The sequence below is a fragment of the Thalassophryne amazonica genome, chromosome 11 (genome assembly GCF_902500255.1).
Source record: "Thalassophryne amazonica chromosome 11, fThaAma1.1, whole genome shotgun sequence".
Lineage (NCBI taxonomy): Eukaryota > Metazoa > Chordata > Actinopteri > Batrachoidiformes > Batrachoididae > Thalassophryne > Thalassophryne amazonica.
The window spans coordinates 55059003-55086187 of NC_047113.1; the positions used below are offsets into that span (position 1 = coordinate 55059003).

Below are 27185 nucleotides of genomic sequence, written 5' to 3' on the forward strand. Positions count from 1 at the left end.
AGCGTAACGTCGACGTAAATCTACGATACCGGCCCAGCAACGCCCGGTAAAGTGATAATGAGTATGTATGTGTATGTATGTATGTATGTATGTGTATGTGTAAGGGGTGGGCGTTTATAAGCTTTGCTTCTGCTCACCCCCTTTTGGTCACACATGTCACTGGAATTGTCTTGTGTATCCGTTTTTGTTATTGTTGACTTTGTGTGCCAAATAAATTCATTCATTTATTCAGGATATGCCTCTTGTGGACTGACTGAGCAAGTAAAAACTAGTTTCAAATAGAATGATTTGACACAAATCTAATCCCATACAGGACGTTACTCTGGCAAGTGACTTTTCAGAATAATAATCATAAAACAACACAAAAACGGATTTATTTGAATTCATGCAATGTGAAGTTTTAATTTGCCCTTTTTAAACGTATACTTGTCGGTGGTAATATTGGATATTATTGTAAGATTAGCAAACTTTCTTGTGTCCGTTGCGTTCTAGCAAATTTTATGTGTTGAGTTTTTATAATATATTTTTTGTGTCCGAGTTTCTGTTTCCGTTTGCTATCAACTAAAGGCTGGCATTTTTAATACACACCTCTGCAATTTACATCTTTATTGTAACGAAAAAGTGACGTGCTAGCGGTGAGGCGTTGACGTACCACCGGACAGGTCGGCACCGTAGCTTGATAACGACACAGAAGGTACATTTATTTATTAATTTATTTCGAATACACGACATGCGCACATAAACCATCTTCGACATCAGCACACCGTGAGGACGCAGACGAGCCAAGATATCATTAGCCGCGCGGATGTAAACAACATACAGGCTGTGGGACACGGCGCGGTCGGAGCTCTGCTGTCAGAGAATGTCCAAGCACGCAAACGCACCACCTGCGTCAGCTCGCGGCTGCAGCCGCTCGACTCTTAAATATTTATCGGAATCGTGATTTTTGTTTTTGTTTTTTGTTTTTTTGTCTTCTGTTTGAATGAGGATCATCATGCCTCCGCCTCCTCCTCAGAGCCTACAATCCAGCGGGCTGAGTCTCTCTGAAACAAGCATAGGTATGTGGTACGCGTGTGTGCGAGCGCGTGTGCGTGTGCAAGGTCACCGGTGCGGTTTGTGTCGACACGCAAAGCTCCTTCACGTGGCTCGTTTCGCATTTTATTTTATTTTATTAACAGACTCGGTGTGATTTAAAAACAGCAGCGCTGCTCTTTTTTTTTTTTTTTTTTTTTTGCGGGGGGAGGAGGGGGCGGGGCGTAGACTGCAGCGCGTCACTGCAGGTGAAGAAACTAGAGGTGGGTGATCCGATACCAAGTAAATACAGGTCCAGCATCCCCGATATTGATACCGATACGTTTTCATATTTAAGCTTCATAGATCCAAAGGATCCAAAAGACCTAGGACAGAATTTCACCATTGTACGTGACAACAAAATATTATCACAATCAACATTTTTGTTTAAAAAAATCACTCAACACAACTGAAAACAGTTATACAGTTTAGGAGTTACACGACTTTACACTTTTAAAAATCTGACAGCAGCTTTTAACAGTTAAAGGGCTAGTTCACATTTTCACTCGTCTTTGGAAAAGCTGAGGCGTGTGCCCTACGCTGAAAATGCAGTGAGTTAATGAATGAATCCATCCCCTCCAGTCTAACACAATAACTCAAAACGATAAATGACATCGTCCTGTAATTCACCAAATTGAAAGCGCTCACACAATGAGAATACTTGTTAAATCCGATGCACCAAAAAGCAACTTTGCTTTGATTTTGTATATGATAGACATGTCTGCGGGGCAGTACGATGGCTTAGTGGTTGGCACTGTTGCCTCACAATGAGAAGGTCATGGGATTGATTCCCACCTGTGGCCTTTCTGTGTGGAGTTTGTGTGTTGTCCCTGGGTTTGTGGCTGTCTTCCTGCTCACCTTAAATTGTCCATTGGTGTGTACACAGGTACGACTGTTTGTTTGTTGATATGTGGCCCTCTGACGGACTGGCGTCCTGTTCAGGGTGTACCCTGGCTAGCGTCCCATGACTGCTGGGATAGGGTCCAGCCCCCCGCAACCCAACCTTGGATAAGCGGTTGAAGATGTGTGTGTGTGTGTGTGTGTGTGTGTGTGTGTAGACCTGTCTGTCACCTGCTGAATACCATGTTTGGGATAATTGCAGGAAATGATCTTATCATCACATGCATGATGGAATTCAGGAGCAGGCGAGGTTCACCTTTGTCAGTTTCTTTCACTTCCAGAGTCTCAGGTTTGTCCAAGGCCATCGCTGCATGTGTACAACTTTTTTTTTTTTTTTGCAACTTTAAGCCTCATTTTCAATTGTGCAGGGGATGATCTTTCTTTAAGTGATGGTGGTGGTGGTTTGGGGGGGGGGGGGGGGGGGGTTGGGAGCTGTGACCTGATTGGGTATATCTGAGGTCATAGTATGGGAGACCAGGGGCATGTCCTATCAGAATCCTATCAGACCTTAGAGGGTCAGAGTCAGTGTTGTGTTGAACCAGGATATTCTGTTATTGCACTGTGGTCTTGTTTTCATCATGGTTGAGTTTTCAACATGTTCAAAAAATTTGCAAGAGCATTGGTGTTGCCTAGTATTTCTGTGGAGCCTATATCACAGACCGTGACATCACTAGGTGGGTTTATGGAAGTGTCAACATTGTGCTGCAGCTGTAATATGGGTGTGCTGCAAGTTCTTTTTGCACACGGTACAAGCTCACCTTAAACCTAGCAACAGATCACCTTCAAGGGCTGCCATGGTCTCCACACCTTGGTTTTTCCCTGTTATAGGCTGTGACCTTCTGGCATGCAAACCCGTGAAAATGTCAACAGGATCTTCGTCATATTAAAATGTTGCTAATAAATTATAAAGCCTGCGAGGGCTTGACTCAGATCTCTCAAAATGAACTCAAACCAAGTTTTGTATACACTTAAGAAGAGAAAATGTAATTAAATTACTACAGTCTGTAACACGCAAATTATGTTTGTCCAACTTTCAGTAACAAGTTGGCCTAAATATTAGTTAAGTTACTTTGAAGCAACCTTATTTATTTAATTGTTTGCCACTGAAGCTCTTTTTAAATTGATCCAATGCTTCTTTTTTTCCAGTGTATCTTTAAAATTGCCAGGTGTGCACTTTGGACTTTACCTTCCACATCTGCTCCTGTTTCTCCTTCAGCCCTTGGTAGTCTCTGTGTTCTCGTGCTCCTTCTTTCTGATGTTGCTGTCAACTAGGATTGCCACATTGATCACAACTGCAGTTTTCTTTCTCTTGTCAACCATCACTATGTCTGATTGGTTGGCCAGCAACTGCTTGTCTGTCTGGAATTTGAAGTCCCACATGACCTTTGCGCTGTCGTTCATCTGGAATTGGGGATTTCTAATCCGTATGCAGCACAGATGTTCCTGTACATGATTCCCAACACTTGTGCCTCTCAGTGTACACTGTCCCAGCTTGCATGTCACACCCTGCTACTATGTGCTTGACTGTGTCTGAGGCACATTTCCACAGCCTGCAACTTGGGTCCAGTAGGCTGTGGTAGACCTGCCTCTAAGGATCTGGTGTTTAGGGCTTGTTCTTATGCTCCCATCATCAGAGCCTCTGTGCTATCCTTTAGGCCGGCCTTTTCTAGCCACTGTTAGCTCTAATTGATGTCAGCCATTTCCTCTATCTGTCGATGCTGCGTCTCATGGAGGTGCTTGGTCTTCCATGACATCTCCTCCTCCTGTTCCTTATCACTGTCTGTCTTCAGCTGTTTGAGTCATTCTTGTAGGACCCATCTTTCTGATGTATTCATGAATGCTCTTGTCTCATCATGGATGTGGCTTTGACACTCACTAATCCTCACCCTCCCTTCTGTTGCTCATAGAGCCTCAGGGTATTGGACTTTGGGTGGAAATCTAAGTGCATTGTGAGGAGTTTCCATGTCTTGACATCAGTGGCATCAGTCTCCTCCTGTGGTCAACTTACTATCTCAGCTGGGTATCTGAGAAGTGGTAGGGCGTATGTATTGATGGCTCGGATCATATTCCTAACATTGAGCTGGCTTCTCAGCACCAGTCTTACCTTCTGGAGATATTTGGCTGTGCCTGACCATCTTGCATCTTCATCATGGTTCCCATTGACTTGTGGGATTTCCAGGTATTTCTAGCTGTCCTGTATGTCCGCTGTCCTGTCTTCTGGCAACTCCACCCCCTCAGTCTGGATCACCTTCCCTTTCTTTGTCACCATTCATCCACTCTGAATTACATCACGACAACCTTCGCTGTAGATCCTGGTGAGGTGAATCAGTGAGTCTCACTCACCGCTTGACATACCGCTTGATGTCATCCATGTACAGGAGGTGGCTGATGGTTACTCCACTCCTGAACCTGAACTGATATCCATACTCATCTGTACATGAAGAGCTCATTGTAAGCTCATGAAAGCACATCGATCCATTGTTAGTAAGTCCCTTGTTTTTCACTCAGGGTGGCCACAGCAGACAGCAGATCTGCCATAATTTATCCTCAATGGTTTTTTTGACGTAAGTCGAGCCTCTTTATGACGTGATGTGTGTTCATGTTTTCACAGAAGTGAAATCGGCCACACATATCATGCCCTTTGGAATTTACAAATCAGCTCTGACCTTTGCAGCACTTTCAAAGAGGTGTGGAATTTGATGCCTTGCTCGTAGACACACATGTAGTCATGTAACGGAGGCCAGCAGGTGTCGCTGTGCAGATGTAGTTAGTAAACCTCACTCCCAACAGCTCAAAAGGATTCTCTGGTCACAAGGCCAGAGCCCTGGGTTTTAGCCTTCTGGTTAGAGAGTCCGACTCCCATGCCGGAGCTCGTGAGTTCGCGTCCCGAGGGGAGCGAATAGGCGGAATCATAACAACACAACGCAAAGTGCAGCCGCTATACTCACACTCGATGGGAAAGCGTCTGACGGCCTCTAGTCAACACAAAATCTGCTGTACTGTCTGCACGAGTTTGATTCAAGTTGCAGCTGCATTTTCTGGTTTAATAAAGGAACGTTCCAGTCATTTTTTAACATTATTATTTCATGTAGAAATCCTTTCTGCAATTTTACCAAAACATTCAACAACATTTATTGTTTTATACTACAAACGTGTCCGTTTCTGCACTGTGTTGAGCTTAAATGGTAAGTTATGCTGATAACATAGGCGTAGGAATAGGGGTGGACCAGGTGGACATGCCCACCAGAATAGCAGCTAGTTTGTGGCGTATAAGTGATTACGTAGGTAATGTGCTTTTCATGCAGTTTTCTGGTTCTGATTGTGTCGAACACATGGTGAGCTTCAGTTTATTTGTAAACCAAATTGGTAGAAGTTAATGTGAGTTTAAACACCACACCTTGATCTGGTATTCTGATCACCCCACACTCAGACAGCCCGGGCAGGAAATGCATGACTGTTCAGACTGTTCATTAAAACATTAGTCTGAAGCGTAATATCACCAACACCAATTGAAATATTTATTTTAAAAAAGTGTTATGTTATTCTTAATACTCACTTGTATGTATTTGGATTGTGGGCATGTACTCAGAGCATTAATCCCAGATCTATTTGGTATCCTGTGAGTAGAACATGTGACCTATGTCGGTCAGAAGAACATTCATTCATCCATTTATTCATTCAAGGTTTAACTAACATTACACAATAAAGCTGAAGTGTTAATTGTACAATCATGAAAAATGTGTTTTAGGATGATTAACATGAATCCCAGCGATACTGAACTCAACAAGAAGCTCAAAACTGATCTTGCACGGTATGGCGCATGGGGAATTTCCCACTGGTCCTAGTATTAAGGAGAGCATGCTGAAGTTGTTTTTACATTTATGGTAGGCTATGTTGCACTAAAGTAGGTTAAGTAATGTTAGAAAAGTCTGACAATTAAAAAAACATTTAATGATGTTGAATTACCATTATTTGTGATTTTCATTCAGCAGATTTATAGACAACAGTACAACAGCATCATATTGTTTTATTTTTGTAAATTGAACAAAACTGGATCTGGTTTGTTAGCTGTTTAACAGTATTATACAAGGTCTGTGATAAAAGTAACAGACCTTATTATTTTTTTCAAAAACCATATGGATTTGAATCACGTGTGATTACATCAGACATGCTTGAACCCTCGTGGGCATGCAAGAGTTTTTTCACGCCTGTCGGTTACGTCATTCGCCTGTGGGCAGGCTTTGAGTGAGGAGTCACCCACCCTCTCGTCGTTTTTTCTTGTTTAGGAATGGCTCAGAGACTGCTGCTTTGTTGATAAAATTTTTCAAAACTGTAAGGCACAACTGAGTGGACACCATTTGATAAATTCAGCTGGTTTTCTGTAAAAATTTTAACAGCTGATGAGAGATTTTGGTCTAGTAGTGTCGCTTTAAGGACGGCCCACGGCGCCTGACGGCGATCTGCGCTTCGAGGCGGCAGCGTCTCACCGTTTGAAGTTGAAAACTTCCACATTTCAGGCTCTGTTGACCCAGTAAGTCATCAGAGAACAGAGAACTTTCAGAAGAAGTCGGCATGAGGAGTTTATTCGGACATTCCATTGTTAATGACATTTGTAATGAAAGAACATGCGGGCAAGAGTCGCATGTCGGGCCGGACCCGACAGCGGGGGGTCGCGACAGGAAAAACACCTCCGTTGGAAACCTTAAGTTGGAACATGCCCAAGCTGTTAAACAATTTCTCAGTTACCACTTGTTGAAAGCCATCAAAAGCCGCCTGAATTTTACAATGGTTTTCAACACGGAGGTGTTTTTCTGTCGCGGCGCACACAGATTTGCGCGCACGTCTTTCATTACAAAATGTCCTTAAACAGTGGAATGTCCACATAAAGTCCTCATGCCGGCCTGTTCTGAATCTTCTCTGTTCTCTCACGACGTCCTGGGTGAATTAAGCCTTAAATTAGAATGTTTTCAGGTCGAAACAGGCCGACGACGGTGCCTGGAAGCGCTGCGCGACGTCCCGCTCCGTGGGAAGTCCTTACAGTGACAGAAAACACCCCATATTCTCTCATCAGCCGTTAAACTTTCACCGAAAACCAGCTTAATTTCTCGAATAGTGTCCACTCGGATATCCCTCACAGGTCCAGAAAAATGTTGATAAAGCAACGCGCGCCGTCCGCAGCGGTTTATTCAGACAAAGAGATTCCGACGGGCGGGTGGAGCACTCCTCACTCAAGGCCCTGCCCACAGGCGAATGACGTCACCGACACGCGTGAAAAACTCACGCATGCGCACGAGGGTTCAAGCTTGTCTGATGTAAAAACATATGAATCAAATAGTAGAGAAGCTTGAATCTTCGACTGGACTGGGTTGCTTGACGTGAGGACGTTTCGCTTCAAATCACAGAAGCTTCCTCAGCTAAAATTCTTGCTCTGGTAGTCTGACTTCTGTCTTGATTCTTGTAGAGAAGAATAAACCAGAAGCCAACAAAAGCTGGAGTTTTTAACCTAACCAGACCCCTCCTACCGAGAGGCCGATTGCTATAGGCTAGTGACTAAACAATAGCTCTTATTAGCACCTATTGTGCACTCTCCTAATGATGGGATGGAAGCCTCCCCTGATGGCTCCCTTGACGACTCTCCTGATGACGTGAATGACTCATTACCATGAACAAAAGACTGAAACTGCTTAGACCTGAGTACCCCATTGTAAACAGGGGACAAAGCGTGTCTGAGACCCGCCCCACGGTTAAGGCTGGGTTTCAACTGTTTTACAAAGAATGCTTCCTTGACACCTCTCTCAAACCATTTCTTCTCTCTGGCTAAGATTTAACTTCCTTGTCCTCAAACATGTGGTTAGTGTCTTTCAGGTGGAGATGAACTGCAGACTGAGGTCCACTGGCGACCTCTCTGCGGTGCTGGATAGCCTCTTGTTTAAAGGTTGCTTAGTCTCACCTATGTAGTGTCATTACAGTTTTCCTGACATCTGATATAATACACTACATTGCTCTGTTTGTAACTAGGATCCTGTCCTTAGGGTGAACTAATTTCTGTCTCAAGGTGTTAACCGGTTTAAAGTAAACTGGGATTTTGTGCTGTCTGAAGATCCTCTGTAGTTTTTCCCCTACTCCTGCTAAATAAGGGAGAGACACTCCTCTTCTTATTGTCTCCGTCTCCTGTCTATCTGGTCTCTTTGTTTTCTGGGACGTCTGCACTTTGTCCAGGACCATCGTGGATACCCACATACTGTGAGGGCTTTCCGTACAAGTTGTTGTTCTTTGCCCTTCCCTCTGCAGTTGTGGGCACCTGTAGGGCTCTGTGTTGAAGAGTCCCTGATCACCCCAAGCTTGTGTCAAGGGGGTGGTTTGAGCCAAGAGCAGATATTGGTCAGTGTGAGTGGGTTTTCTGTAAACCTCTGTCTGGAGCTGCCTTTTCTCTCCAGTCGTAACATCACAGTCCAAGAAGGCTAAATGGTTGTTTCTGGCATCCTCACGTGTGAACTTGATATTGGAATCCACCGAATTGATGTGTTCTTGTAAGTCCTCGATCTCCTTGTACTTGATTTTAACCCAGTGTCATCGACATATCTGAAACCAGTGACTGGGAGAGATGCCCGTGAACAACGTCAAGGCTGTCTTCTCCACTCGCTCCATGTACAGATTGGCCACAATGGGGGATACCGGGGACCCCATCACACAACCATGGATCTGCCTGTAGTAACTCCCCCTAAACAGGAAATACGTGGTGTAATACAGATCTCCAAGAGTTGGCAGATGTGGTCTGGTGTGAATTTGGTCCTTTCAGGTAGAGACACATCCTCCAGCAGTCTCTGCCTCACAGCTGAGATGGCCTCAGCGGTGGGGATGCAGGTGAACAACGAAGTCACATCAATGACACCATAGTAGTTTCATCTGCCTCCAGCTGCAGGTCCTTGATCTTGTTCACAAAATCTTGTGTGTTCTCCACATGGTGGTCTGAGTTACCCACTAGAGGAGCCAAAATTCACTTGAGGTGCTTGGCCAATTGTATGTGATGGAATCTGTGCTACATACAATAGACCTGAGTGGCACGTCCTGTTTGTGGATTTTGGGCAGTCCATAGATGCATGGAGGTGGTGTCCCCCGGGTACAGTCTGTAGTATGTCTGCCTGTCGATGAGTCCCTCTTTCTCCAGGTTTTGGAAGTAGCTAATGATTTTCTTCTTATAGCCACTCGTGGGGTCTCTCTTCAGACGTTTGTATGTACTGGAGTCACTGAGCAAGTTGTTGATCTTGGCCTCGTAGTCTGATGTGTTCAGGACCACTGTGCATCTGCCTTTATCCGCTGGCAGGATAAGGATGCTTTGGTCCTTCTGCAGTGCTGCCAAAGCTTTCTGTTCTTCTCCTGTGATGTTGGACGGAGGAGGCTAGCACTGTTAAGCACTGCTGTGACTCTTAGACGGAGGGTCCCCAGCTTCTGACTCTGACAAACTGTTATGTTTAATGGCTGACTCTACTGCAGTGATGTAATCTACTGTCGGTATATGTTTAGGGGTCACTGAGAATTTAGTCCTTTAGCGAGCACATCCTTTTCTGTCTGTGTAAGAACCCTGTCGGACAGATTCTTTACCCAATTTTCCCTGTTGTCACTAATTTGTCTGGGTGTATCTTTAAAACTACTCCCCCTGAAAGTACGCCCTTTTTCTGCACTAAAAGGTTGTGAAACTTCCTGATTTGCCGCTCCTTACTTTTTAAATGCTCAGCCATTTGAATTTTAACTATGAACTTTGTAATCTTATTATGGGCCTCTTCCACCACTAAGGTTTCTACCTTTTGTAAAGACTATCAAGATTATTTTGGAGGTCTAATATTTTAAATGAAGCCTTCTAATTCTAAGACCCAAAAATCCTCCTAAGGTAACTGTGCTGGATCTTTTCTGCTGTGTGACCTGCTTCTAGTGCCTTTTGCTTCATGCATTTGGGAATAACATTGTTTTTGTTTGCATCTTAGGTTAAATCGTAAGTGGTTTCTAAAGTTACCTGTCTTTTTAGCAGTCCTTTCCAGCTTACGTACCAGTGCCAGGGCATCATGCCCACAGTGGTCACAGTGTTTCTGTGTAGGCTCTCAGTTGTCCAGGTGGTTCCATAGTAGAGAAGCTTGAATCTTCGACTGGACTGGGTTGCTTGACGTGAGGACGTTTCGCTTCAAATCACAGAAGCTTCCTCAGCTAAAATTCTTGTTCTGGTAGTCTGACTTCTGTCTTGACTCTTGTAGAGAAGAATAAACCAGAAGCCAACAAAAGCTGGAGTTTTTAACCTAACCAGACCCCTCCTACCGAGAGGCCGATTGCTATAGGCTAGTGACTAAACAATAGCTCTAATTAGCACCTATTGTGCATTCTCCTAATGATGGGATGGAAGCCTCCCCTGATGGCTCCCTTGACGACTCTCCTGATGACGTGAATGACTCATTACCATGAACAAAAGACTGAAACTGCTTAGACCTCAGTACCCCATTGTAAACAGGGGACAAAGCGTGTCTGAGACCCGCCCCCCATGGGGTACTGAGGTCTAAGCAGTTTCAGTCTTTTGTTCATGGTAATGAGTCATTCACGTCATCAGGAGAGTCGTCAAGGGAGCCATCAGGGGAGGTTCCATCCCATCATTAGGAGAGTGCACAATAGGTGCTAATTAGAGCTATTGTTTAGTCACTAGCCTATAGCAATCGGCCTCTCGGTAGGAGGGGTCTGGTTAGGTTAAAAACTCCAGCTTTTGTGGCTTCTGGTTTATTCTTCTCTACAAGAGTCAAGACAGAAGTCAGACTACCAGAGCAAGAATTTTAGCTGAGGAAGCTTCTGTGATTTGAAGCGAACGTCCTCACGTCAAGCAACCCAGTCCAGTCGAAGATTCAGCTTCTCTACTATGGAACCACCTGGACAACTGAGAGCCTATACAGAATATGAATCAAATCCATTTATTTTGAAAAAAATAAAAAGGACCGCTTTTTTCATCACAGACCTCGTATTTATTTGTGAACTTTAAAATCAAATTGGGGTTGTAATATACACTATCAAATAATATAAATCGGTAGGACTAGTGGACCCTCGGTGGTGCTCGAGCATTAGCCTAATGTTACCTCTCTGTGGGTTGTCTCCAAGGTTCATTTAAGAGGAGAAAAAGGAAATCTATCATTGTGACTGTGATGCTGCTCATCGTGTCCGTGCTCATCCTCATCTTCGGCCTGGCTGCGACGACCAGGACCCAGAACATCACCGTGGGTGGCTACTACCCAGGAGTCATTGTGAGTATCTGTTCATACCTGTGCAAGGCAGCAGCGTGCACAGCAGCAGCATGCACGGCAGCAGTGTGCACTGCAACAGTGTTCAATGTCAGAGTCTATAATAAGAGGTTCTGCAGCCCAGAGCTCTGCTAAACATTACAGAAGTCCTTCCCACATCCATTATTCAGCATCACTGTCATTAGAGGGTGAATGAGGTAAATTGTCTGGATTTGTCACAGCTTTCAGCTTTTAGTGTCTGGAGGAAAAAATAAACCCAACATTATCTGCTGTAAAGTCTCCCGTGACCATTAAGAAGTCAAACAGAATTGCAAAAGTTACTGAAGAAGAGAATTTGACCTGAATTCATATCAATCAGCATCATGTTTAAACTAGAAGGGCACTCACAGAGGCCACAGCTCTGCCAAAGTCCAGCACTGTTCTGTTTACATTTATTGATGTCTTTGTTTTATTGTAAATGGGTTAATCCTTTGACCTCTTCTCTGGCATTCTTTGAACTAAAAGACTCAAATGAGATCCAGATTGCTAACTGTTTGATAATGTAATCACAATTATAGGAATTATAACAAAGATCAAATACAGGATCAGGCTTGAAGATCCGCAATCAGGATCAAAGTTGAGTGATAAGGTTCAAACTTTAGCATCAAAGCTGAGTAATCACTACCACAGAAATTAGGATCAAATGCCAAAGGCTGGATCCACCCAGATTGATGAACACTGATACTAATTGTTTTGATCCTGCAAACAGGTTTAAACTAATTGTGATCAATGATTAAAGGCTAGCAAACAGGATCAAAGCACAGTGATTACAACCAAGACTCAAACTTTAGGCTCAAGATGGGGCGATCAGGAAAGTCAGGATCCACCCCGAGTGTTGAATTTTGATCTTGATTGCTGATAGCTTTGATTCTGTAAAGGATTAAAAGAATTATGATCAAAGATAAACTACAGGATCAAGATCAAAGGTTGGGAATCAGGATCAAACCTCAGTGATGAAGATCAATACTTTGGGATTAAAGATAAGCAATCAGGATAAAAGAAATCAGGACCAAATGTCAAAGGTGGGATCCATGAAGAACATGAAGAACCTCCCACTGCTGAACACAGTGGGAGGTGATAGTCAAGTGGTTAAGCAGTGGGCTTGAAACCTTGGTTCAAACCCCAACAACACCAGATAATCACTAAGGGACCTTGGGCAAGGTCCTTCATCTCTGAGTTGCTCCCAGTATGTAGTGAGTGCCTTGCATGGCAGCGCTCTCACATTGGTGTGTGTGTGTGTGTGTGTGTGTGTGTGTGTGTGTGTGTGTGTGTGTGGTGTGTGTGTGTGTGTGTGTGTGTGTGTGTGTGTGTGTGTGTTGTGTGTGTGTGTGTATGTGTATGTGTTTAACCTCTGGATCAAAGATGGGTGATCCCAATCAAAGATCAAGGGTAAGACCCACCCCAGCTGCTGAATATCCATCTTGGTTGCTGATAACTTTGATCCTGTAATCAGAATTAAAAGAATTATAATCTAAGATAAAAGACAAATACTTCAGCTTCCTCCATCCTCCAAAGACAAGCAGGTTAGATGAATTGGACACTTTAAATTAACCTTCGTGAGATTGTGACTAAGGGGTTTTTTATCAATGTGTATCAGCCTATGACAGACTGGCAGTTTGTCCAGGGTTTACCCCATGTCTTGCTCAGTGATCATCGGGATAGGAGACGGCCACCCGTGACCCTGACCTAAAATAAAGGGGTTCCAAATATGAATGAATGATAAAAGGCAGAACTGGGTCAAAGGTCAGTGATTAAAATCAAGAATGAGAGATCAAGGTCTGACTACAGGATCAAATATGAGTGATCAGGATCAAAGATCAACAGTACTCAGAATTAAAGGAATAAGAATAAAAAAAAAAACAGGATCAGAAAGGTTTGGTGATCAGGATGAATAAAGAGTGATCAAAATCAAGCTTCAGGATCAAAGGTGAGTGATCTGGATAAAAGATCAAAGGCAGGATCCACTCTGATTAATGAACTTAGATCCTGTTTGCTGATTGCTTTGTTTCTGCAATGAGAATCAAAGGATTTCCAAGTGTCCAGTCATGATGCTGATAGTGCTCACTCATTCTTTGGAGGGGGGGGGGGGGGGGCGGCGTGGCAAGCAGCAGCATCTTTCCATTTAAAGCAGCAGGCCCAGAAAATAAAAAGAAAACAAAAAACATTTGTGTTGAGAATTGAGATGCATCACTTCAGGGTTTAAAGAGTATTTTATTTCCAGATACAAACTTTAACAAATGATCCATTAACTAATCAAAATAGTCCTGACCTGAAAACCAGTGAAAGTACTGAATGTGACAAAAAACACTCTATTTCATTTCTGCTTGATGTTGAGCCGAAAATACGTAACATTTGGTGGGTGACACAAGGCTGGATTTGAAATCATCGCGATATAAAAACAATTTTGGGTTTATTCATAACAGATGGACGGGTAGTACAGTGGCTTACTGGTTAGCACTGTTGCCAGCAAGAAGGTCGTGCGATCGATTCCCACCTGTGGCCTTTCTGTGTGGAGTTTGCATGTTCTCACCCGTGTTTGTTTGTCCGTCCTGTGACCCCCCACCACCACCCCTCAACCCTTAATTGTAGTAAGCGGCTGAAGATGAGGTGAGTGATATAAAAGATGGATATGGCTTATAAAATGACAAAGAGCTGGAGAACACGCATTTATCTCAGAAATTACAGTAAATGAATCCACAGTACATTTTTGCTATTAGTGTGAGGAGAGTGCGGTGAGCATGTTGTCTCGGGAGAACGTTAGAAATGCCTTGCAATTAACTCCATGGTCTGATCACGACTTTTGCTTGGAATGAGAAACCCTAAAGACAGTTTGCTCTTATTTCAGCTGGGCTTTGGCTCATTTCTGGGAATCATCGGCGCTCATCTGATAGAAAACAAGAGGCAGATGGTAAGAGGATTTCTATTACCTTTGGGCTTTGAGATCACTTACAGAGCTTCGCGTCTCTTTGAGTTCACATTCTCACAAAACACCAACATGAAGCTGCACATCAGGACCAGCCACCTCACAGCCGCTTACTGCTTCAAAAGGGGGCAAAAGTCCAAAACTCTCACTGCAGTAGGGGTTCAGATTTTCTCTCAGTAGAAGCACATAGGCTGGGCTTCAAGATGCTTGCAGCCAGAAATAGCAGAGTGTAAGTGGAGGCCAGCAAATGTCCGTACTAGAATGTAAGAAGGGAAACTGCAGCAAGTCTGAAGTGGAGACTTAATGTACACTGTGGCACGTTTTCCTCCAACCCAGCAATATTTGGATGCTGGATTCTGATTCAACATGTGTTTCACATGTCTGAGCTGTGGCATCTTTAACCAAGAAAATGTGTTCCTATTAATAATCTTAATCGTTACAGTAGAAGGATTCTGGCACAGGCTTTCTCAAGACTGATACAGCCTATAAACTATGTACGGTGCGTCCAGAAAGTATTCACAGCGCTTCACTTTTTCCACATTTTATGTTACAGCCTTATTCCAAAATGGATGAAATTCATTTTTTCCTCAAAATTCTGCACACAGTACCCCATAATGACAGTGTGAAAAAAAACTTCTTTTTTTTTTAGATTTTTGCAAATGTATTTAAAAAGTTAGAAATCACATGTACATAAGCATTCACAGCCTTTGCCATGAGCTCAGGTGCCTCTTGTTTCCACTGATCATCCTTGACACATTTTTACAATTTAATTGGAGTCCACCTGGGGTAAATTCAGTTGATTGAACATGAGTTCGAAAGGTATACACCTGTCTACATATAAGGTCCCACAGTTGACAGTGTATGTCAGAGCACAAACCAAGCATGAAGTCAAAGAAATTGTCTGTAGACCTCTGAGACAGGATTGTCTCGGGACACAAATCTGGGGAAGGGTACACAAACATTTCTGCTGCTTTGAAGGTTTCAATGAGCACAGTGGCCTCTAAGTTCGGATCCACCAGGGCTCTTCCTAGAGCTGGCCGCCTGTCTAAACTCAGCGATTGGGGGAGAAGAGCCTTAGTCAGGGAGGTGACCAAGAAACTGATGGTCACTCTGTCAGAGCTCCAGCATTCCTTTGTGTAGAGAGGAGAACCTTCCAGAAGGACAACCATCTCTGCAGCAATCCACCAATCAGGCCTGTATGGTAGAGTGGCCAGATGGAAGGCACTCCTTAGTAAAAGGCACATGGCAGCCCACCTGGAGTTTGCCAAAAGGCACCTGAAGGACTCTCAGACCATGAGAAACAAATTCTGTGATCTGATGAGACAAAGATTGAACTCTTTGGTGTGAATGCCAGGCATCATGTTTGGAGGAAACCAGGCACCATCCCTGCAGTGAAGCATGGTGGTGGCAGCATCATGCTTTGGGGATGTTTTTCAGCAGCAGAAACTGGGAGACTTGTCAGGATTGAGGGAAAGATGAATGCAGCAAAGTACAGAGACATCCTGGATGAAAGAGCGCTCTTGACCTCAGACTGGAGCGATGGTTCATCATTCAGCAGGACAATGACCCTAATCACACAGCCAAGATATCAAAGGATTGGCTTCAGGACAACTCTGTGAATGTCCTTGAGTAGCTCAGCCAGAGCCTAGACATGAATCTGATTGAACATCTCTGGAAAGATCTGAAAATGCCTGTGCACCGACGCTCCCCATCCAACCTGATGGCGCTTGAGAGGTGCTGCAAAGAGGAATGGGCAAAACTACCCAAAGATAGGTGCACCCAGCTTGTGGCATCATTTTCAAGAAGACTTGAGACTGTAATTGCTGCCAAAGATGCATCAGCAAAGTACTGAGCAAAGGGTGCGAATACTTATGTACATGTGATTTCTTAGTTTGTTATTTTTAATAAATGTGCATACATTTCAAAAACTTTTTCATGTTGTCATTATGGGGTGTTGTGAGTAGAATTTTGAAGGGATTAATTAATTTCATCTATTTTGGAATAAGGCTGTAACATAATATTTGGAAAAAGTGAAGCGTTGTGAATAGTTTCCGGATGCACTGTGCAATGTTTTACACACATTAATACATGATAAAAGCATTCAAAACTGTGAAAATTTGATAAACATCATAAATAAATTAAATGTGTGATGGATTTATTCTTTAATGATAATCTATATGAAAATTGGGTTCTATTTATATGTGTGATTTATTTATTTATTTATTTTTGGTATATAAGTCGCACCAGAGTACAAGTCGCAGGACCTGAGAAACTATATTAAGAAAAATGCACATAAAGTATGAGTAATTGCGTTTTACGATCATATTAATATTGCATGATCATTTGCAGCTGTTTGTCAGTCATAAGTGGACACAAACAAACCCACATATGTTTGACTTTATCAATTAGATTGAACTTTGAAGTAATTTACTTATTTATTCATTTATTTTAATGACCTGTCATGACCCACATTTTTGATTCACTGGTCGAGCAGATGCACACTTTTTTCCCCAATTGTTTTCTCCCCCGTCTTTATATGAACTGGCGGGGGGGGGGGGAGATAATCTCTTTTTAATTCATTTTGATGATCTGGTAAGTGTGTTATTGTCATGTGGTTGCTCCGGCGACATGTTCCCCCAGCACACGTTCACAGAGCTGACTTGATCTGTCCTGTGTTATTATGATACAATGACATGAGTTAACATATGCACATCTAATTTTGACAAACTTGTAACAGAGAAAACTTCATGGAGTCAGTGGACGGTTTGCATGTACAAAAACATTAAAAGAAGAAAACAGGATGATGTTTTGTGTTATTTTAAAATATATCCCATAATGCACTGCAGGTCTGTTACTCACACAGAATCAGTAGTGGGATCAGTCGGGAGCGCCGTCCATGCATCTGTTCATCCAAACATTTGCCACTATGGGCTTGATCTTCCACCTGGTGCAAAGTTGTGCACAGTGCATAGTGTCATTGTTAGTTACCCACTGAGGTGGTTGTCAGGATCATGTGCACTCATCTGTGCACATTAAAGTAAGGTATGATCAGGCGTGGTACAGGTGCATTGCTACCACCTGGAAGCAGAAAGTGGTTGTGCCACAGACCACCAAATACCTGGTGTCTTCTTACCTCTGGTGATCAAATCTGTTGCATCAGTTGCACCACTTCCCTCCTGTGAGCCAGGGTGGCTGCAGACAGGGCGGGGCCGCGTGTAACTGAATACACACCGTCTTTCATTGAAGAGTGAAAGGAAGAGGCGAGTGGGGCCATCGAGGGGAAAGGGTTGCATCGGTTTTAAAAAGCTGGGCAGAGTGCCACACACACACACACACACACACAAATTTGCATGGCGACAGCTGCGGCACTGTCGCTGATTTGTTTCAGTCAGACAGTCTCATACTCAGCCAAGCAAATTAGTAACCCATTACAGATTCATTTAATGTCATTGCAATAAGTCACTGGTGAAAGCAACCCTGTGCGTGTTTTGTGTTACAGTTAGTAGCATCCATCGTCTTCATCAGTTTTGGAGTGGTGGCTGCTTTCTGCTGTGCTATTGTAGACGGTGTTTTTGCAGCAAGGCACATTGTAAGTATGACTAAAGCATCTACTTATTCAGCTGATCAATTATGTATATGAATACGCTCAGATTTATAACAACCGTATCAATGAACTCTATTGCATTAAAGCTTAATATATAATGTGTGCATAGGCTTCATGGTAAAGAGTGTTCAGATTATCTGCCAGGGCATCACTCACATACAGCGGGCTGCAGCAAGGTGCCACACCCAAACCGCCAGAGCAAATATGTTTTGTGTTTGAGGGATACAATTCTCAGTAATGTAAAGTGCCTAAACAATAAATAGCCACTAATGCACCCTTAAAAGTATTATGTTAAATTAAACTATTACTGGTTGAAAAGGAAGAGCAGCACCATTAGCCCGGCCGTGTCAACCAATGGAAAATTTGCTTTTAAACAGTGTTTTAATGCATTACGAAAGCCTCGCTTTCTAATGAAAAAGCAGGAGGCAATAGCAACATCATTCCATAACCAGTTGAACAGAGGAGGATCAGCAGGTGGTGGATTATACATTATTATTTTTTTACCAATATTGTCATTTAGAATTTTTCTACTGCATTCTTCAGCCTTCTATTTCATGATGTTTTTTTCCCATTTATTTAGGCTGATTAGTGTGTCGTGCTGTTTCATAGTTTAGTGTAGCTAATTATGTTGATTTTATTTACTTGCTTGCTCAAACTGTAAGAAATTATTGTATGTGGAATCATAAATAAATCAGAAATTCTCTCCAATTAGATATTAGTGACAGCTGTTTGTTTCAGTACGTTATGTACTTGAAATATATATATATATATAATATAATATAAAAACCCTGGTTCCTAATCTGCATGCACAAATCAATGGCAACACACATTCCCTCTTATTTTTATTCACGATACGGTGTGTGCATCAAAACATAATTTGTGACTATTACATTAAATGATTTATTCCAGTGCCAAACTACAGCATAAGTCACCTCATGGTGCTATACGTTTCTAAATGTTCAAGAGTTCTTACAGAAACCAAATCCACCAACTTTCACAAGAATAAGCTGAACTATAGTATTTTTGTATCCTCTTTATTTCTTTTTATGTTGTTTTTATTTGTTGTTTTGTAGTGTTATTTTAACCTATCTTTTCTAGTATTTTTATTTGTTTATTTTGACTGTTCCTTTTATCGGTCCTTTATAGCCTCTTTTTTTATTTTTTGTTATTTTAATTATTCCTTACTGTATATCGGTCCTTTATATCCTCTTTTTTATTTGTTTGTTATTTGAATTATTCCTTACTGTATATCGGTCCTTTATATCCTCTTTATTTATTTGTTTGTTATTTGAATTATTCCTTACTGTATATCGGTCCTTTATATCCTCTTTATTTATTTGTCATTTTAATTATTCCTTACTGTATATCGGTCCTTTATATCCTCTTTATTTCTTATATGTTGATTTAATTGTACCTTTTTTAAAGCTATGTAGTTATGTTGCTGTGAAACACTTTACAATGTATACTTGAAAAGTAGGCTACAATGAATATTATTATTATTAGTGTTGTTGTTGTTGTGTATTGTATTACAGAACCTCGGGCCCTTATACGCTGGTCGTTGTCAGTATCACTCCAGTGACACAGCATCTGACCGTGACGTAAGTAACACATTCTTCTGTGTCTGTTTAAAGAAATATGATGTGATTTTTAATTCTTCCTCACTTGGCTTCGTGTTTTACACCTGAGCTCTGTTACCGAGGCTCCTCATCACGCACACGTCACGTGTGTACATGGTAAATTCAAATATGATGTCTAATACTTTTTGACCTTCAGGTCCCCTGTCAGACATCATCACGTGTGTCCTGTAACCTGCGTGTGAAAAGCAACACATGTTACTGCTGCGACCTCTACAACTGTGGGAAGTGAGTCTGCGGCACTTTTCAAACCTCAGACTCTGGCTACGTGCTTTGCTGTGTTGCTTTGATTGTTTGGAATTTGGATCTGTACTGATGTGCTATTATTGTGGTTCAACTTTCTTCTTTTGTTTTTCTTCTTTGTGGGAATATTGATTGTATTGGAATGCGCTCTTTTTTAACCTATGTTTCAGACAGCATCCTCTTATGGGACTTCAGAATAAAGATGTTTTGAAAAAATTTAAGAAATCATCCATGATTTGGAAGTAGGTCCCTTTCTTCTCGCCCCTTAATGGCCATTATTGGTCAACTCATAGTTTCAAAAGTAATTATGTAAATATAAATGTGTTGTTGGGTGTCACTTCCACTGCATGTGCTGTTTGTGTCCCACCAAATGTCCCTCGTTGTCAGTGTTGCTCTCTGGCAGCAGGTTTCTCTGCTCAGATTTGGGCTGAAACCAGCTGAACCTCATGCACCGTGTCCATCACTGTGTCCTCATCACAAACACGCAGAGCCATTGTTGTACATTCCTCAACATTGAAAACCGACAGCTTGATGGCAACTATTCTGACTTGACTGTAGGCTGTGTCCCCTCTGTCTCACCCACTGGTCTAGCCGGGTAGACGTGATCGGAGGCTACCACGAGTACACAGATGTGAGCAGCTGCCGGGACGTCGTGCACCTCTACCACCTGTTATGGTCCGTGACCATCCTCAATATCGTGGCACTCTTCCTGGGCATCATTACTGCTGCAGTGCTGGGAGGTTTCAAAGACATGGTATGTCAAGAAACATAGAAATGAAGAAAAGAAACAACTGGGTCCTACTTATCCCTACAAAGGCTTCAAATAAACACAAAAAAGTACTTCCAACAAGTCACACTTGACTCTGAGTTTGGACGACATATCTCCTGGCTTCATTTCCATTCTGCTCAATGTTATTCTACCATAAAGACTCAGAAGACAAGAAAGATTTTAATCTGTGGTGATAATGTACAGAATATTAGAACATTCTTTGTTGGAGGCCCCCATCACGACAGTGTAGGGGTATGTAGGTATACGGATCCTGCCGCTGGAAGAAGGCAGGGGTGGAGCCTACCTCCAGGCATCACACAGGGATTGACTGGTGGCAGTGGGGTGGAAGAGGTAGTGTTCAGGTCAGCGACTGCAAGCATTAAAGAGAGTTAGGACTGACCTTTGTTAAATGCACATTTCTTATTGGTAGTGAGTTGATGAATGAATCACGTTCATGATCAATGTTTATGACATGAATATGAACAAATAAAGTTGATCTAAAGGTTTTCTAGAGGCTATCCCAGCATAGGGTGAGAGGGTACACCCTAGACAGGATGCCAGTTCATCGCTGGGCATAAATTAATTAGTTAAATAATGATATTTTTATTATTATTATTATTGTTTAGTTTTTATTTAGTGTACTCACCTTTGATGATTGTGCTGTTTGAAAGAAATCCAACTTAAATTGAAGAGCCATTTTAGCATCAATTTATTTAATTATTTTTACATAAACACATTTTAGTGAGTTAAGTTATTACAGGATATTGATACATAATTGGACTTGGTTTAAAAAACAGTTGGATGTAGGTTGTGTACGTTATTTTAAAATAAATGGTTTGATCATAAAACTGGAATTGCAACCTGTAATTTAGTCTGATGTAAGTGAGCTGAATTACTAATCCTTAAAAAAAGGGTAAAAATTTGCATAGATGTTTCTGAGTAGAATGGAAGAACAACACAGAAGTTAGAATAACTGAAAGGAAATAACACTAAAAATAAACTTAATAACACTAAAATCTGTCAATTTAACTGGTTCAACTTAATTAACTTAGAGGGGAAAAAATCAAGTCAACTAAAGTACATAACTTAATGGTTTACTAAAATTAGTTAGATTTACTCTAAAAGACTTGTGGCATTTACTCAGTTGATATTACTTAAGAAGATCCCTAGAAATTTTTTCTTTTTGAAGTGTTTTAGAGTGTAGAGCACTGACTAGAATGATGTTCTAACATGAATAGGGCCCTAAAAACTGTGAATTTACCTTTTCCATTTTTAAGTTTTCTCCAGTCTTATTTTTCCACAGGGATACAGACGCATATTGCTGCAGAGATTGGTTGCGATGTGCCTAACAAAACTATCTCTATGTGGACAGCTGCCAGGACACAGTGTCGACTGGCTTTCTATGCTGGAAGCTGTTCAGCACTGTGGTTCTAAAACATTTGGTTACTCATCAGTTATCCAAGACACTGTCGTCTCTGCAGTATAACCCTTACCAAAAAATAGTACTGATAAGTATATAAAAAGTAAACTGGAAGTATACTTGAAACATACTTGCATGTACTACTTTTTGGTAAGGGAAGACATGGGTCAGGTATGTTCAGCCATTCCAGAACTAGGAAACTGACTACCTGGCCCATCACTGAGCAGTGTGCTGCAAAGTACTTTACAGTGCTTTATGATGTCACACAAGAGTGAGTGTGTTGTGTAGGATGCCCTACTGCACATGGCCCACATGTACCTGCTGCAGCCAGAGCTGCATGTACATGTGCAGGGCAGGTGACCCCTGGTGACACGGACGGGTCTTCTCCTCTTCTGGGGTCTAGTTCTTATTAGTGGAAACAAGGATGAAAAGCCTGTGTGTATACCTTGTTTGATGCGTATCATATATACAGTGAGGAAAATAAGTATTTGAACACCCTGCGATTTTGCAAGTTCTCCCACTTAGAAATCATGGAGGGGTCTGAAATTTTCATCTTAGATGCATGTCCACTGTGAGAGACATGATCCAAAAAAAAAAACAGAAATCACAATGCTTCTGCAAATAAGTATTTGAACACCTGTGAAAATCATTGTTAATATTTGGTACAGTAGCTTTTGTTTGCAATTACAGAGGTCAAACTTTCTTGTAGTTTTTCACCAGGTTTGCACACACTGTAGCAGGGATTTTAGTCCACTCCTCCATATAGATCTTCTCCAAATCTTTGAGGTTTGGAGTTTCAGCTCCCTCCAAAGATTTTCTATTGAGTTCAGGTGTGGAGACTGGCCAGGCCACTCCAGGACCTTGAAATGCTTCTTACGGAGCTCCTCCTTAGTTGTCCTGGCTGTGTGTTTGGGGTCATTGTCATGCTGAAAGACCCAGCCATGACCCATCTTCAATGCTCTTAAAGAGGGAAGGAGGTTGTTTGCCAAAATCTTGCAATACATGACCCCATCCATCCTCCCTTCAATACGGTGGAGTTGTCCTGTCCCCTTTGCAGAAGCAGGGGGACCTTGCTGCCCTGCAGGATTTTAAACCATGACAGCATCATGTGTTACTTAATGTAATCTTTGTGACTGTGGTCCTAGCTCTCTTCAGGTCATTGACCAGGTCCTCCTGTGTAGTTCTGAGCTTTCTCAGAATCATCCTTACCCCACAAAGTGAGATCTTGCATGGAATCCCAGGCCGAGGGAGATTGACAGTCATCTTGTGTTTCTTCCACTTTCTACACTCAACAAAAATATAAACGCAACACTTTTGGTTTTGCTCCCATTTTGTATGAGATGAACTCAAAGATCTAAAACTTTTTCCACATACACAATATCACCATTTCCCTCAAATATTGTTCACAAACCAGTCTAAATCTGTGATAGTGAGCACTTCTCCTTTGCTGAGATAATTCATCCCACCTCACAGGTGTGCCATATCAAGATGCTGATTAGACACCATGATTAGTGCACAGGTGTGCCTTAGACTGCCCACAATAAAAGGCCACTCTGAAAGGTGCAGTTTTGTTTTATTGGGGGGCGATACCAGTCAGTATCTGGTGTGACCACCATTTGCCTCATGCAGTGCAACACATCTCCTTGGCATCATCTGTGAAGAGAACACCTCTCCAACGTGCCAAACGCCAGCGAATGTGAGCATTTGCCCACTCAAGTCAGTTACGACGACGAACTGGAGTCAGGTCGAGACCCCGATGAGGATGACGAGCATGCAGATGAGCTTCCCTGAGACGGTTTCTGACAGTTTGTGCAGAAATTCTTTGGTTATGCAAACCGATTGTTTCAGCAGCTCTCCGAGTGGCTGGTCTCAGACGACCTTGGAGGTGAACATGCTGGATGTGGAGGTCCTGGGCTGGTGTGGTTACACGTGGTCTGCGGTTGTGAGGCTGGTTGGATGTACTGCCAAATTCTCTGAAACGCCTTTGGAGACGGCTTATGGTAGAGAAATTAACATTCAATACACGAGCAACAGCTCTGGTTGACATTCCTGCTGTCAGCATGCCAATTGCACGCTCCCTCAAATCTTGCGACATCTGTGGCATTGTGCTGTGTGATAGAACTGCACCTTTCAGAGTGGCCTTTTATTGTGGACAGTCTAAGGCACACCTGTGCACTAAACATGGTGTCTAATCAGCATCTTGGTATGGCACACCTGCGAGGTGGGATGGATTATCTCAGCAAAGGAGAAGTGCTCACTATCACAGATTTAGACTGGTTTGTGAACAATATTTGAGGGAAATGGTGATATTGTGTATGTGGAAAAAGTTTTAGATCTTTGAGTTCATCTCATACAAAATGGGAGCAAAACCAAAAGTGTTGCGTTTATATTTTTGTTGAGTAACAGTTGTCTTCTAGCAAGCTGCTTACCTGTTGTCCTGTAGTCCATCCCAGCCTTGTGCAGGTCTACAGTTTTGTCCCTGGTGTCCTTAGACAGCTCTTTGGTCTTGGCTATGGTGGACAGGTTGGAGTGTGATTGATTGAGTGTGTGAACAGGTGTCTTTTATACAGGTAACAAGTTCAAACAGGTGCAATTAATACAGGTAAAGAGTGCAGAATAAGAGGGCTTCTTAAAGAAAAATTAACAGGTCTGTGTGAGCCAGAATTCTTGCTGGTTGGTAGGTGTTCAAATACTTACTGTATTTGCAGCAGTAACATACAAATAAATTATTAAAAAAATCATACATTGTGATTTCCGGATTTTTATTTTTTTTTTAGATTATGTCTCTCACAGGCAGCACGGTGGCTTAGTGGTTAGCACTGTTGCCTCACAGCGAGAAGGTTGTGGGTTCAATTCCCGTGGCCTTTCTGTGTGGAGTTTGCATGTTCTCCCCGTGTTTGTGTGGGTTTCCTCCGGGTGCTCCGGTTTCCTCCCACATCCAAAGACATGCGGGTTAGGTGGGTTGGAATCTTTAAAACTGTCCGTAGGTGTGTGTGTGGGTGTGTCTGTGTTTGTCTATTTTGTGGCCCTGCGACAGACTGGCGTCCTGTCCTGGGTGTACCCCGCCTCGCGCTCTATGACTGCTGGGATAGGCTCCAGCCCCCCGTGACCCTTAATTGGACTAAGCGGTAGAAGATGGATGGATGTCTCTCACAGTGGACATGCACCTAAGATGAAAATTTCAGACCCCTCCATGATTTCTAAGTGGGAGAACTTTCAAAATCGCAGGGTGTTCAAATACTTATTTTCCTCACTGTACATATCAAACATCACTAACAGTGTTGTTATCACATTCTCTAGATTCCCTCTCCTGCCTCAGAGAGTTCCTCTGAACCTGAGCCGATCAGCACGGCCCCAGTGGTCTCGGAGCCTCCTCTGCCCACCACGTCCGTCAACTCGTATTACAACACCGCCCCCTGTCTGCCACCTTACACAGCCTACGACCTGCAGGTACAAAGATTCTATTTAATCCCATTAAAAATGTTATTGCTGAAAATGGGCTGCATTTATAGAGAAGGTTACACACACACACACCAACATCAGGCTGCTTCCACCTGCAGACCATGAGCCACTTGTAGATGAAGTACCTTGCTCAAGGAGTCTTAGTGATTTTACACAGTAATGGGGTTTGAACATAGGCTCCTATGGTCTCAAGCCCACCACTTTAACCTCTCAACCATCACCACCCCACGACATAACCAGAAATCCGTGTTTTCACCTATGGCCCCAGGGCAAATCACTAATCGCCGTATCTCAGTAGCATGGCAGCAATTTTGTCTACTTATTTTTACATGTATAATAGCTCAATTTAACATAATATTTTAAAAAAAATCATAGTTAAAAACCTGTTTTTCAGTTTATAGTGATGTAATGCAAAAATTATTTTGTATGATGAGAATCATTTGACACCAAAATCCTGACTAAAAATCCGCCTGCGACAATGAACAAATTTCACCCAAAAAATGTTACATGAAAAAAAAAAATAACAACAAATTTATAAGTATGCTTATATCATCATGATGGTTGTGTAATATAAAACTTGAATTTTGGCACGGCGTTGTATTTACTGTGCTGTGAATATCAGAAAATCTTTATTTTCTTTCAGCATGTGAGCTTTTGTCTTTATGTAAAATATGTCAAATAAATCTAATTCTGACTTCATCCTTCAGATATCAGCCAGTTCCCCCTCACTAAGACAACCTTGTGTTGTCTTATATATAAATATATGTGTATGTATACACACACATGTAATATATGTGTGTAATTACAATGAATACAACTATAACCCAGTGTGATTTTTTTTTTTTTTTTTTTTTTTTAAGTGCTCCTATATGTTTCCTGACTCCTCTGGTGATGACTCTCAGTCTGGAGCGAGCCACCTGTGGCCCACCCTGATCCCTCCACGCTATTCACCACCTCACACCCACCCTGATGAGAAGCCGCCGCCGTACAGCCCCTGAGGCGGCGATGCGTTCAACACAACGCCTGAAATGGTATCGGGCATTTTTTGGTGCCAAAACGTGTGTTTTAAAGGCACCTTCTCCTCACAGTTGTCCAGAAAGGGGGAAAAAGATGGTCAGAGGGAAGACCAAAGAGCACGCTCACAACGAATGAGAAGTTTTCCAGTCTCCAGGCACCAGTCTCATTCTGGCCTGTATGTGCACGTGCATATGCACACATCCAGAACCCTTCAAAGCCACGACTGTTTACATAACGATCAACCTTAATAAAGACAGACAGGTGGTGCTGCCGCGTGCCGTCGCCTCACTATCGTGCAACAAAAAGCCTGCTGTTATTTAGGGTCAATCATCATGTCACACTGTTTCTTTTCCTCCAGCTCTCTGGAAGTGCCCTTAAAGGATTAGTCTTGGTGAAGTTCAGTTACATTTTTCATGCCAGTTTCCCTCAAACTTGGTGCACATATGTACGTGGGCTGCTGAATTGCCCAGGTGAGGTCACATTTACCAGAGTTCAATCACTGAGGTCAAGGTCATTGTGTTCAAAGGTCAAAATTTGATTTAGATTGGGTTCAGGTGTAAGAGTTTATCTTCTCTCCTGGATACCTGATACTAGATGTCAAATGGCATTTTGGAATCACAGTTTGAACTTTGTCATTATTATTTTCAGATTAAAAATATATGTAGTGTTCGTTTTGTGGTTGATGGGTGGACCAAAGTATAGATCTAAATCTTATTTATATACAGGAAAATGTTTTTTTTGGGGGGGGGGGCATCTTTAAAATACTGGTTTTTACTCTGGCCTCATGCCACTTTAATAATAATAAACACAGTAAAGTACCAAGCAAAAAATACA

The 27185-nt window shown here is 42.3% G+C and overlaps 1 protein-coding gene across 2 annotated transcripts; it reads left to right on the forward strand.

Annotated features, from left to right (window-relative positions):
* Window positions 1-628: 628 nt before the first annotated feature.
* tmem255a (transmembrane protein 255A) lies at window positions 629-26440 on the forward strand. 2 transcript variants are annotated; one of them, XM_034181776.1, is made up of 11 exons: window positions 631-900; window positions 954-1058; window positions 11101-11243; window positions 14125-14187; window positions 17702-17791; window positions 19339-19404; window positions 19580-19668; window positions 19854-19925; window positions 20275-20437; window positions 25173-25322; window positions 26195-26440. In XM_034181776.1, the coding sequence occupies exons 2-11, from the start codon at window positions 983-985 to the stop codon at window positions 26330-26332; spliced, it is 1050 nt and encodes a 349-aa protein (XP_034037667.1). In that variant the 5' UTR covers window positions 631-900; window positions 954-982; the 3' UTR covers window positions 26333-26440. The 2 variants fall into 2 exon arrangements, with proteins under 2 accessions (XP_034037668.1, XP_034037667.1); XM_034181777.1 differs by lacking the exon at window positions 19854-19925 and having other exon boundaries at window positions 629-900.
* Window positions 26441-27185: the final 745 nt, after the last annotated feature.